Source organism: Trichogramma pretiosum, unplaced genomic scaffold (genome assembly GCF_000599845.2).
Source record: "Trichogramma pretiosum strain Unisexual culture from Peru unplaced genomic scaffold, Tpre_2.0 scaffold29, whole genome shotgun sequence".
In the NCBI taxonomy this organism is placed as follows: domain Eukaryota; kingdom Metazoa; phylum Arthropoda; class Insecta; order Hymenoptera; family Trichogrammatidae; genus Trichogramma; species Trichogramma pretiosum.
The window spans coordinates 1,839,370-1,852,529 of NW_019641669.1; the positions used below are offsets into that span (position 1 = coordinate 1,839,370).

The window sequence follows — 13,160 nt, forward strand, 5'->3', positions numbered from 1 at the left end:
GGCAGCGGGCGGGCGCGTCGCGCGACGAAAAGCGACGGCCTGAATCATCGATGTTTATTGCCGCCTAAGTTCGGGCAATTATTTTCTGATTTATCCGCGATTCGTATATATTGTACGTATTGCATTGGCGTATACATCGTGAAAATCGATCTCTCGCCGACGAATGCAAAAATGGCAAAGGTCGTCGACTTGCGCGAGCGAGGCGAGCTTTATTATTGACGCATGCTCGCGCTCTCTGTGTCTGTGTCTATATAATGCACATATAAAGCAGAAATGCTATATATGTGCGGCAACTTTCGAAATCCGCAGCCGAGAGACAACGCTATACGGCAGAATTAAACCGCGCATATCGTGCACAGCTCGAGAAACGCGTATAACGTATCTATATACCACGCGTACGTATCGGTCTGGCTAAAGGCAAAATAAAGCTGTCCCAACTCGCAAACTGTTCCGTTCAATCAAGTGGAAGCGACAGCAAAATTTATAATACATCGCTCTGTTTACGTATGTGTGTATCTCTCGCTTCCGCCTCATAAGCAATGCTTTTCCAGCTTGTATATATAGATCCAGTTCCTCTGTATATGGTGTGTGCGTTGCGCGTTGCATATATATATAACACGTGCTAAAGCACTGCAGGGCTGTATCGCACGAGCTCTACACTCGAAAAAAAGTATAATGTTTACGATGCTTAAATAGACTGGCGGCGCAGCACAATATAGCCGCACATGATAATTGAAATCGAGCGCATTTATATACACACCCAGTCTGTGCGAGTGTGCAGCGCCGTACTCTCGGTACAACTACTACGAACATAGAGCAGAGAGTCCTTTGGTACTGCTGCTGTTGCTGACGGCACATAATTCTCAGGCGTAATACGCCCCCGCGACACAACACAAAAGCCACACACGAGCTCTATAGCCTCGGCTTTTCCTTGGAGGAATTTTTTTTTCTTCTCGATATATATACGTGTACGCGAGCAAAGACGCGATGCGGCTACGTGCATGGGATGCGAAAATGTTGCCGAGCACAACATAGGTATAAGACATACGCGATCGATATATGAGCTCTGGCGTTTTCGGCTACATTTTCCCTCTTCACGTGCGTATAAACGCGTGCCGGGTGATGACGGATCGCTATACACCACCGCGGCACGCGCAATATTTTCTCTTATTTACCTCGAAGATCTCATTGAATAATTGATTTTACTTAGGGCGCAAAATGTCCTTATCCATGATGGTGAGCGAAATCAGAGTTATTTATTATTCGAGCTGTTGCTCGCAATACACCTGCGCTACGTAGCGATATATACTCACGTGTGTGGTACATTTGTACCTGTGCACTCTCAGCTTTTGATACGATCAAAAACGCCTGCGTAAATATGAGATATATGCTGTGTCTGCTCTGTGTGTACGCTCGAGCGGCGAAAACAAAAAAAAACGAAGAAAAAAAATGGAGAAGAAAAAAACATAGGCGCAGACACGCGAAGGACGTTAAAAATAATTAACCGTGGAGGCTCTCCGCAGCAGTTCTCGGCAGATACGCGAACGTGCGCGCAATAGATACTCATATACACACACAAACACACGCATACACGCACGTAAAGAATTATGAAGCAGAAATGGCTATGTGAGAATATGCTTTATCATTTCTCTCCCTCTCTCTCGATGTTGGTTGCTCTCTGCAATAGTATCAATTATTTTTCGCTTTTACAACGATTATCGCTCAGACCAATTGCGACTTTTCACCGAATTATCTATATCGGCTGCATGGGGCAATTACAAATTTCACCGCAGTGTGGCGGCGCGCGAGCTATTATCCGCGCGGAGTGCTGTATATATACCGCGAATCGTCGAAGCTATCTCCAACTCATCTTCTCTTCCGTAAAGACTGTATAGACCAGTGCATATATGCAGCGCGGCGCATTGCGGCATTGCCCAACAATTACAAAATCTTTTTAGAATTTTTCAGCCTTACGACTCCTTTTTTAGTGCACTCGGCGTCTGTATATAAAATAATTATAATTCGCACTCGAGCTTTTTCGCAATCGTCGTCGTCGTTGTAGCGAGCGCGTGTGCATTTTTTTATCCTAATTTATACGCCGCGCTTATAATACATACGAGAGCCACAGCAACTGCAGCCACAGCAGCAGCGCATACAAAGTCGATAAATTGCCAATTGAATAATTAGATATAAGATCGAGAGGGAGTATAAAAGCTGCGTCGCTTTGGACGTTAATTGCTTTCCAAGCTAGTCGCGGGCGAGCGCGAAAAATGTTTATTATCTCTCCCGAGTCTTTTAGTGAATATACACGTATACATATTATTGGCAGCTCAGCTTTCAGGCGGTATATACACACACACTATGCGTGAAAAAGATATGTATACTACACGGCGAATACAATCAACGGCGTTTCTATATACGGTCGCGTGCATGTATACATATAAATGTAAGACGTGGTATCGATCTCGCGCCAAGTTCCATTGACGCGCGTATCCTCTATGCTGTATCCCATGTGTATGTATACGCGCCATTTTGCACACGCACACCTATACGTACGGAGGACGCAGGACCATGTGTGTGTATCAAGGTGAAAGTGTTAGAAACTAGTATCATAAGGAGGATATATCATAGTAAGAGAGAGAAAGATGCCTCGTGGGTGGAGGTAATGGCGGCGCGACACAGAAATCATCGAGCTCGCACGCGAAAGTCTCTCTCTCTCTGTTTAAAAAGATGACGCTCTGTTGCAGCAGCAGCGGCCCAGCACACGTGTACGAGTATCGTTCGAGGATATACTCGATCCCTCCCAATGTACATAAAACCGATGTTGCTCCACATAATCGCGAGTAGAGGACAGGAAAGAAAATCGGTCCGCGTCTGTATATAAGTGCTCGCAGTATATATGATATAGAAGCAGCTGTTATAGATATACTTATATGAAGCACACACACGATTTCATACATGCATCATGATTTATAGCTCGGCTTTTCACGCGCGCCGATCGCGCGAGATCGCGTGGACTGATCGCTGCACGGCACACAACCAGATTTATTCCGGCTTCTTCTTCTTTTTTTTTTTCATATACTCCTAGTCCGGGATACTTCCTCTTGTATATCTATGCTACTAATGCCACGCGGACGCATAAGGTACACGATCGATCGAACTTACGTATTATATCGCTCTCTCTACGAGTTGAGCTTGTCTACACAGATCTGCAGTCGCGATCGTCTTACGCGCGCGACAATTAGCGATCTCGCGTACACATAGTTACGTCAGTCTGTGTGTACCGATGCTTTATATAGTCTGGCGAGGTACAGCTAAACGCGGAAGATCGCATCGCATCGCATCTCGCGCCGGCCGACACTGCTACTCATAAAACACAAAGTCTGCCACGCTCCTATAGCCGCAGCCAGCCTATGCTATATATACATACATATTTGCCAGCAAAATGCCATGCCAATGGAAACACAAAAGCTCAAAGTCACGTTCTCGCGCGCGGCTGCTGCTGCTGCAGCAATGCACCGGGGCAAAAAGGAGCGGGTACCGTAAGTTTCTCGGCTTCTTGGATATTTTTTGTCTGTTGATGCTGCTGCTGTATATGCAGCAGGCAGCAGAACCACCGCAGGTTGTGTTTGTAGCTTCAGACGTCGCCAAGTCGTTGGCGCATTTCAAAATAATATATATCTCGTATCGTTTGTAAGTCAACGATCGGGGCATTTTAAAATAAACATCGCGCGCGCAGAGGCGTGTATACACATACGTGCATCGGTTCGTTACGAGGCGATTTTTCTTCTCTCCCGCATATACCGAGAGGATTATCCACGTTCGCACCCGTTCGCGAAAGCTTAGCGAAAAAAAAGTACTGCAATAATTTCTCGCGCTTGTAATGTCGAGAATTTCACTTTTTGTATAAATCTTTCTTGCGTAACGCGTGCAATAATCTCAAGCACGGTGCATACATTTGTATGTATTTGCACGTCGGATTTTGCCACAACTACATGAGACAGAAAAAACATCGCACATACACGCGTCACGCAGACGTTATAAGCAATCGTTCCTCTTGTAATCCTCGCGTTACATCTTATGTATCACGCGATGGGATAATCAAACGGCCGATCCCTTAGACGACGCGTATAAACAAGCGACGACCGCCACGCAAAGCAGCAGCGGCGGTGGCAATATTGTGCTGACGCAGCTCTGATAATTAGTACGCGCGATGCATATCCGGAATCGAACTAGTTGAGAGAGAAGAGAAAGAGCCGAGAGATAAGCGATGGATATATATTGTGTAAGGCGCGCGCGGGCGACGTGTCGATCGATTAAAGGGACCAGCCCCTTTTTTCTCATCTCCGTTAACGGCCGCCGCGCGTAGCAACCCCTCCGACTACTACTTCGTGCTCTATACCTACTATAACTGCGCCTTTTCATTTAATCTCTAGTATATCTATCCATTGGCCAGTTACATGTGTGTATTATTGATTCGCTTGTTTTTTTTGCTCTCTCTCTCTCTCTCTCTCTCGGCACAAATTGAATATAATAAATAATAAACAAAATATGGCCAGATGGTTCGGAACGGCTATTGTTACGAAACGTTATTTCATCAAAATATTATAACGCCCGAAATGGGTAGCTCGTGTTCTCCGATCTACCGTACAATAACAATGTGAAATTTATCGCGAATTGTGATCTTGTGAGAGAGTGAAATGGTAATTTCAAAGGCGGCTTCTATATGTGTACGTGTTCGCAGGCGCGAGCTGGGGGGCGGCTGCGGCAGCGATAAGCATTTCGATTATAATAAGAAAATTTCGAGCGAAAGTCCATATCGCGCTAAAAACTCTCGCGCGCGCGGAAAAGTATAATATCTCAGCAACAACAACAACAACAACGTGCACACACCAACACACCGACACGATTGTATTATAAAAATGCGCACACAGCATCGCACAGCTATATCACACGGAGACCAGTTCACGGGAATGCAAAAAAAGAAAGAAGCGAAAAAAAGCCCGTAATATATGACAAGCCAATGCAGCGCTGCTGCTGCTGTAGTACATGTAGCCGCACGAGCGCAGCGGCTCGCGCCAACGATTAATTTGCAATTTTACGTAACAAATTTTTGTACCTCCATGTGTCAAAAGAGGCAAAATAAGTCGTTGGATTATTTATCGCGTTGAGCGCGCTACGTACTTCTCTCAAAGAGCTTCGATGATTTTCTACCAAGGCTCGGCCTTCGCCTCTGCGTATATGCCGCAGCAGCAGCAGCAGCTCGAGCTCAGCTGCGCGCGTGTATATAATTCTTCCGAGATCACGGGGAGCGATAAATAATATACGCCTCGCGCGTGTAACATCGGACTATTTGCCGATAATAAACGTACATTTCGAGGCAAATAACAGCGTTTGGAAATATTTGATTTCTGAATTCCATATTATCAATGCTGCTGCACGGCCGCGAATATCATCGTAAACTGCACATATATGTTTGAAATCTCGATTGGCGCTGCAGAATTCGGCGTCTATAGTTATACGTTTTCTATATAAAAAAAAGTGGATGCACTGCAGAGGCTAAGTTTTTGAAATATCCGGGTCAGATTAAGTGAGCGCTGAGCTAGTCGAGCTTTTGCTGCCTCGGGGGAGAGGACAGCAGAGAGAGGGTTTTGTAAAAGCATTTTTGGCACTAAGCGCCAAGAAGCTCCTGAAGATCAATACGGTAGGGTCTACACGTCTTTTCGCGCTGCACTTGCTTCTACGCTCGGATCGTTAAACTTGAAAAAAGGCTCGTCGTTTTTCTTTTGTTTTTTTTTTGTCAAAGTCTCTGCGGTCTATGTGAAAGAAGCACACGTATAGTTCTGAGTGAGAGCACATAGGTACAGGTATGTATCTTACGACGAGAAAGAACAAAACCTACGAGCCACGAAAAAATAGTACACGTCGCGAAAGTCGCGCTCCAATTTTCCGTGAGTACCCACGGTGATCGAGCGCGGCGACATACACACACAGTACACTCAAGTACATTATATACGAGAGGCGTGCGGTGGCTTTAATTTTTCGACAAAAGCTGCGCTGATTGCGTTTCGCGGAAAATCGCAGCACTGCACCGCCGCACACACACAAGCATGATGCATGTACGTACGCGTGGTCCAAGAGCTGAGCTCTCACTCGCTGTGTGGCTGGAACCTACGTATAAACACGCGTGTGTGTTATATATACACACGCGTACAAATCCTAGAGCTCGGTGCTAGCTCGAGCTGAGTTGCAGCCGAGCTTATTTATTGTATTCCGGCTGGTCTGGCTAGCTAACGGTGCAGCACCAGCACCTAGTCCGTCTCTAATCAGCTGTGTTACACTCGAGAGTTGCGGTTTTACCTCCGCACCTTAACGGATTCCAAGTCATCATCAACAACAACAACAACAACAGCAGCAGCAGTCGCGTCTCGAAATGGGCTTTATAGTCCGCAGCTCGTGTGCAAGTATACGCGCCCGTGTGACCGCGAGTTTATTATTAGATATTATGCAACGATCCTCTTACCTGAAACAGATTGTAACCCTTGTCGTACATCCACATATCGTCGGCGGGATGATGGTCCTTGCCGCCTCCGTTACTATTACCACCGTGGAGGGACGAGTCGTTTTGCTTTTGAGCCGGGCTCGAGCCCAGAATCTGCGGCGGTGGTCCGCGCGTCAGCTGAATCGCCAGCGACCTTTGCAGTATGAGGAGGCAGCGCGAGGTCACTCCGTTGCTCATGCCATTGGGCCCGCCGTTGCTCGTGCCGTTGCTCATGCCGTTGGTCTGGTGGTGGCCCGATGGACCCAGGGTCGCGCTGCTGCTGCAGCTGTCGTCCATTATCGAGGACATCTCCTCCTCGTCCGCCACCGAGGCCTCCAGCAGCTCCTTCGATCTTCTTCCTCGTTGATACATTCAATTGGCTCGTGCTGTTTTTCCAGAGGGGGAAGGAAAGGCCGATCGAACTATCGACCCCCACTGCCTCGTTCCATAATCCTCTCTTCTCTCTGGACGGCCTCTAGTGTATTTGTGTAGCCCGCGTGGCTTTTTGTCGCCTGTGCAGAACAGAAAAACAGACAGAAGATTTTAGCTTATATTTCCTGGCTATATACTCGCAATTTCGTGCGGTATTATGATAAAAGGAACCGAAAGCCATTCGCTTTTATTTCGATCAATGCTCGCTGTGTACGCGCGCGCCGAGCTTCGACCTAATTGATGAAGAAGAAAAAAAAGAAGGATAAAAAAATAAGAGAAAAGGGAATTGGCACTGGTCCAAGAATAGCTCGCTTTGCATCCTCTGCCAAATATCGCCCATATATCCAGAGTAATCTACTCCGAATGTACTGATAGATTAGACGGGCTGCAGCAGCACTGCACACAAAAACACAAAAACACACACACACACACTCAGAGAATACACAGTATGTGCAAGAGACAGGTCGAATCAAAGGAAATTACATCACGGACGAATGCACGCGCAGAGTGATGTTATATTAACGTGTACGTCGTCGTAGGTCGTTTATACAGCGCCGAGAAAGAGAGAGATGGTTGAATGCATGATGCACATAGAGAGACAGGCAAGCAGCAGCTTAGGCGGAAGCTCCGTAGGACCCGGCGGCTCGGCTATATAGCTTAGCTCGCGCGCGTGACTCATCGGGACTCACATGTGTGTATGCACTACTGCAGCTAACTTGTTTCCTGTCGCGATCTCGACAAACCACCTCGTTCGTACAATATACAAGGTATATATCGTAAGTATGTAGTGTAGTATATCGCCTTGCGCTCGCTCCTTCTTCGCTTATTTTTTTCTTCCTCTCGTCGTCGCCTCCGACTCGAGTTATTTCTCTCATTTGAAAGTCATACGTATATATGCAACAACGGTGCTGAGTACACGACGACGACCAGAGCTTGCGAGGAAGGGAATATAATATCAATTCACACGAATCGAAAGTGAAATCCGTGAGAAGAAAAATAACGAAGGCAGTAACGAAAGAGAGAGAGAGAGATAAAAAAATTGAGTTAAGTTACATACGTGTGTCGTGTGAATTATTACGAATCGCAATTTGATTTATTGGTCGGTATTATCGATATAAAATTTTCCTCATCGACAAAAGTCGGAGTCGACTGAGAAAGAAAGCGCCTTGAGATGGCATTTCTTTTCTGCCCGCGGAGCTTTAATACACGTAGTGTATAGTATATATCTCCTAATAATCGTGTGTGGCTAGCGAGTGTGCCGTGGCTCGTGCACGACGCGGACGCATGTGCTGGCACGAGAGGGTGGCTTGATTCGATTTGTGCCGTGGGGAAAGATATACCATATATACCTACGACTTCTCGACTACTCTAACTTTGAGAAAACTGCCCTTAAGGCTGCCGCGAGTATACTTTCACCATGTGTGTGTGTGTTTACTACACTTCGGCCGCCACAGGATTCTTTATTTCGACTGTCGACGACGCGTACATATCGCTCTCGATTTATATAACTTCCTCGTCATCACATGTGCGCTGCAGTGTAGTATATTCTACGCGACGTCACGGCGTTTATTAATTCGCCGTATTATATGTTTATATTTATATACGCGATATACGCGCCGAACCGAGAGCTTTAATAACCGAATGCATATTATAACTACGCGGACATGTACTCGTACACACACACACACACACACACACACACACACTCACTAACATCGGAGCGTATAATTATTCATCAAGCATGACGAAGTTGACACGAGGAAACACACACACACAAGCGCCGTGTGGCGCAGCACGCGACTATGAATATATATACGCGAGAGATCGCTTATTATTATTTTAATCGTTTGCCGAGATATGTATATAACTTTCGCTGCCACCTTTTGGCAGTTGGCAAAACAAGTGGTGCATAATGGTAGCAGCAACAGCAGCATATATCCCAGTGTACATAAAGTGGTAATAGTGTCGTCGCGGCAAAAAAATCTCCGCGATTGACTTTCCCGCCGCACGCGCTTGCATTGCATTGCCGCAGAAAGTCTATTGTCGGCTTGCGCACACAGGCTTATGTTATGCGCGATCTTATAAGTCGAGCTATATAAATGCAGCTTGAGGGGGCGACGAACACAGTACATGTGCGGTTGCGTGCAATAGATTTACCGGAAATTTACTTCTAGAAATCATATTATATAGAATAATTTTCGTATACTCTTACTCTCCTCCTTCCCACCCTTCCCCACATCTTCCACCGAGTGATTTATTTATATTACATGCAATGGCATCCACTGTATACTTGCGACTCGCAAACATTTAATGAACGCGATCAAGGAGAAAGGATGACAAAAATTTACTCCGCATTAAGCTTAAGCGCTGGAGAGCACCTCTAAGTATAAGCCTCTAAAACTGTTCGCAAATAGACATGCACTTCCTTCGTCAGCCGTAGCGCACGTACGTACGTACACATACGTGCATAGGTACGCTATTTAATCGCGAGCGCACGCGATTTTCCCCTTTTCACCCGGCGGGGCTCTGATATCGCGATCGTAATGAAAATCGCATTATAAAATCAGCAAATGATCATTAAAGTATAGTTCTGTCTCGCTCGAGCTTGTATATGGAAATTCACGTGTGTGTTCGCCTTCATAATATAGCTCCAAGGCACTGGGAAGTTTGAAAAATAAAAGAAAAAAAGACACGTATAATGAAAAATAGGAAGGATTCGCCTCCGCCGAGCTTTTATATATACCCGAACGCGAAAAAATTTCCGTAATTTAACGCGCCGAGCGATTGTGACGTAAGATTACGCGCGCGGGGACTTTTGCGTGTAGCGTATAGAGTATCGTCGTCGTCGGCGTAGAGTAAGTCGCAGTCGCGTCGCTTTCGAGTGATGAACGACGTATGGACGTCGACGCGAGTCGTACGTTGTACACCGGGGAGCGCGTAATCACACGGTGCGGCACACAGGAAAACTGGCTTATGAGCAAGCTCGCGCACTTGTTTATCATCGCGAGCAAGCGAGCGAGCGCAAGGACGATGCGCCGCGCACTTCGAGAGCACCGCATGTACACGTATACGTATTTGTCCTCGGGCGTCATATATAATACACACACACACACACGTGCACATATGAAGCGTACACAATACTCGAGCGGCCAGATATATCTAATATTATTCTCCGCGTGCGCCTTATATCATGCATATATGTGCGGTGCTGCATTGCGGATGGGTGGTCCGTCGCCTCCCGCTACGAGAGAAAGAGAGAAACGAGAAATTAAACGCCGAATGATATCGACCTTTCACGTTGCGGTGATTTTTTTGCGAGCAAACGCGAGTTCGTGTATGTATCCAGGCGTGTATACAAGATGACTTTGACGACTGTCGACTCTGGCAGCGTGTGTATACATACGCACAATGACATATCACAGACGCGCTTGCGACTGCATACACGCATATACATATGTGAGAAAACGCGCCGATTCACCTCTCTCGGTACTATATCGTTTGCACATATATCTACTGACAGCGCGTATTCCGATAATTGTACTTTCTGTCGTTCGCGCGCGGCGTTTTCTCCCGGATAGCTGCAGACACGAGGGTCTCGCGATGCTCCAGTATTTAAACCGCACCACTATACTCGAGCGAGAAAACAATTGGCAAATCGCGAGTGGTATTTGCTATTTATCCTGCCGTTTTCCTTACCCGCAGTAGTACATAGTACATAGTCGTATTATAGCGTGCGAGAAAAATGTGTCTCGCGAGACAAACGATTGTCTCGTCGTTTAAACGCGCGCGAGATACAAAAAAAAGGGAAGACCATGCAGGATGATTGATCTGTGCGATCGAGCTATCTATCTCTATATAGTGCAGTAGCTCTTTGCACTCGGTCTGCTTGCTGCGCGCAGATATAACGGTGGTAGCGACGGCGGCGGCGTCGGCTTGTACGGAGGCGCCTTGTGAAATAATCCCCGCGATTGCCGCGCGCCGCAGAGAGTATACGGCTCTCCCGTGCGCCACAACACGCTATTATATGGCGACATTTATTTTCTATAAATTGTCAGCATAATGCAGCCTATATATAGAATGAGTCTTATTTCATTTGTCATTATGGCACGTCGACTGCGACTGCAGTGCGCCACGCGCGCGTTTACGCTTTCTGTATGTATACGACTTATATATCTTATACGTCGATTCATAGATTTTCCTGACAGAGATCTTTTTTGCCTTTCTCTGCTTCGCGATCGTATACATATAGCATAAACATATAAATGTACGAGTGCATATAGAAACTGCGATTAAACTTTCCAAAACGGATATGTCGCGGATCAGCGCCACCACACACTGTTGCTGCGCGCTTTGTTTTATAAGGCCCGCAAATGGTTAAATATAATAATTAATTTGTTAGCCGCGCACGAGTGCAGTATTAGAAACAACGTATGTGTGTGTGTGCGCCCATAATGATTATTGCAGCGCGCGCACGATAACGATCTTTACCGATCGCTGGGTCGCTTACATCCTCTATACGGAGTGTAGGAGTCTCTCGACTGAGAGAGAGAGGAAGAAAGAGAGATAAAAATTGCTACTTTTGCAATAGCTGTATATAACTTTCAATGAGATTACTAAGCAATTTTCCTATAAAAGAGGCCCCCGCGCGTGCCCATACGTGTATACGTACATGTATATGCGTATGTGTATCTACGATTGGATGAGAGAAAGAGAAAAAAATCGAATTAATCACCGAGGCAGCAGCAGTCAAGCAACAACAACAACGACGACGACGATGACGACGGGCAATTAGAGGGACCTCGCTACGGTCGTAACAATAAAAACGAGTGGTATATTACATGTGAGTCCAAAGAGTGAAGAGCGAGCACGGAGCGACCCGCGTGTGTCCGCGCGCGTTTTATTGCTGCGCACATGTTTCTTTGGCTCTCGTCGTGAGTAAAATCAACATCAACGAAAAAAAAAATTAATAAAAAGAGATATAATAATTCGGTAGTGTGCGCGCTCAAAGGAAGGAAAATCCGTATGATTAGAGAAGAAATCGCGCGCGGGCGCGATTGTAGGTATAAATAAACGCGCAGCCACCCAGAAAGCGACTCCATGATATGCCTCCGAGAGATGAGAGCAGATTTTCATCGTGCACCGCGCGATAGACACATATATTTTATATATGTACCTATATATCCTATGCAAGGTCGTGCGCGAGCACAAGAAAAACGGTTCGCTTTAATTGTGTTCTCTTTCTCCTATATATGTATAAAACGTTAGACGCAAGGAAAGTCCTTATGCTACATACATATCTCTGTTGGTCGATCTGATTAAGTCGTATGGGCATCGGACGTGAACAGGCCTCTCTCGCGAAACACAGAGAAGCAGAGAGAGAAAAGGAGGAATTTCACTTTCTTTCGCTGTCGATTCATTGTTGTAAACGTGCGCATGCATACATACGTGCTGCATACATAGATAGTTATATATTTACACACCGACTCGATGTCCTGTGCTTCTAGATGTGTGTCTAGCAGCTTAGATCGTCTCGTTACAGGACGTCTGAACGCTTGTAAGCTGTTCAACGCACAGAGCGCGGCATTGTGCACGAAATCGTCGATCGAATGTAACGCGTCCTGTGTGTGTGTGTGTGAGTGGGTACATATGCACGAGGTGACTTTACGCGCGCAAAAGGAGATGCCGTAGGATTGGAAAGTCAGTTTCAAACGTACATGGGCGCACTTCTCGCGAGAGCTTTTATTGTGTTGTGCCCGTCATGTATGCAGCGCGTCGCGGCACAATATACATGCGAGCTGCTGCTGCTGCTGCTGTTCAAGCTGGACGAGTCATGGAAAATTTATGCTTATTGAAAATGAAAATACATAAATACTCGGAACAGCTCCTCTGGGCCTTACTGCGTGTGTGTGTGTGTGTGTGTGAGTGTGAGTGATTTTAAATTACAAATTGGTGAACGCGTATAAGTGTTGGATAAATATACATTTCTGCGATAGAGATCGAACAACGAGCAACGATCCTGCGGAGGGATGCGTGAACAGTAAACAAGACTTGAGTGAAACAAAATGCAATACTCGACGTCAACGGACCCATAATTTTATACAATATACATTAACCCATTAACGACCAAAATGCTTGATTTTTTTGTTGGTTTTCGCAGCGATTTTTTTTGTAGTTTTAGACCTTAGAA

General features: G+C 46.0%; 1 protein-coding gene across 1 annotated transcript in view; it reads right to left on the bottom strand.

The window, feature by feature from the left end:
* Positions 1-13,160, bottom strand: part of LOC106660197 (probable serine/threonine-protein kinase nek3) — a 59,816-nt gene that overhangs the window by 25,817 nt on the left and 20,839 nt on the right. The window contains exon 2 of the mRNA XM_014383088.2: positions 6,524-7,053. Within this exon, the coding sequence (XP_014238574.1) occupies positions 6,524-6,913 (390 nt within the window). The 5' untranslated portion in view covers positions 6,914-7,053. The remainder of the gene's footprint in view (positions 1-6,523; positions 7,054-13,160) is intronic.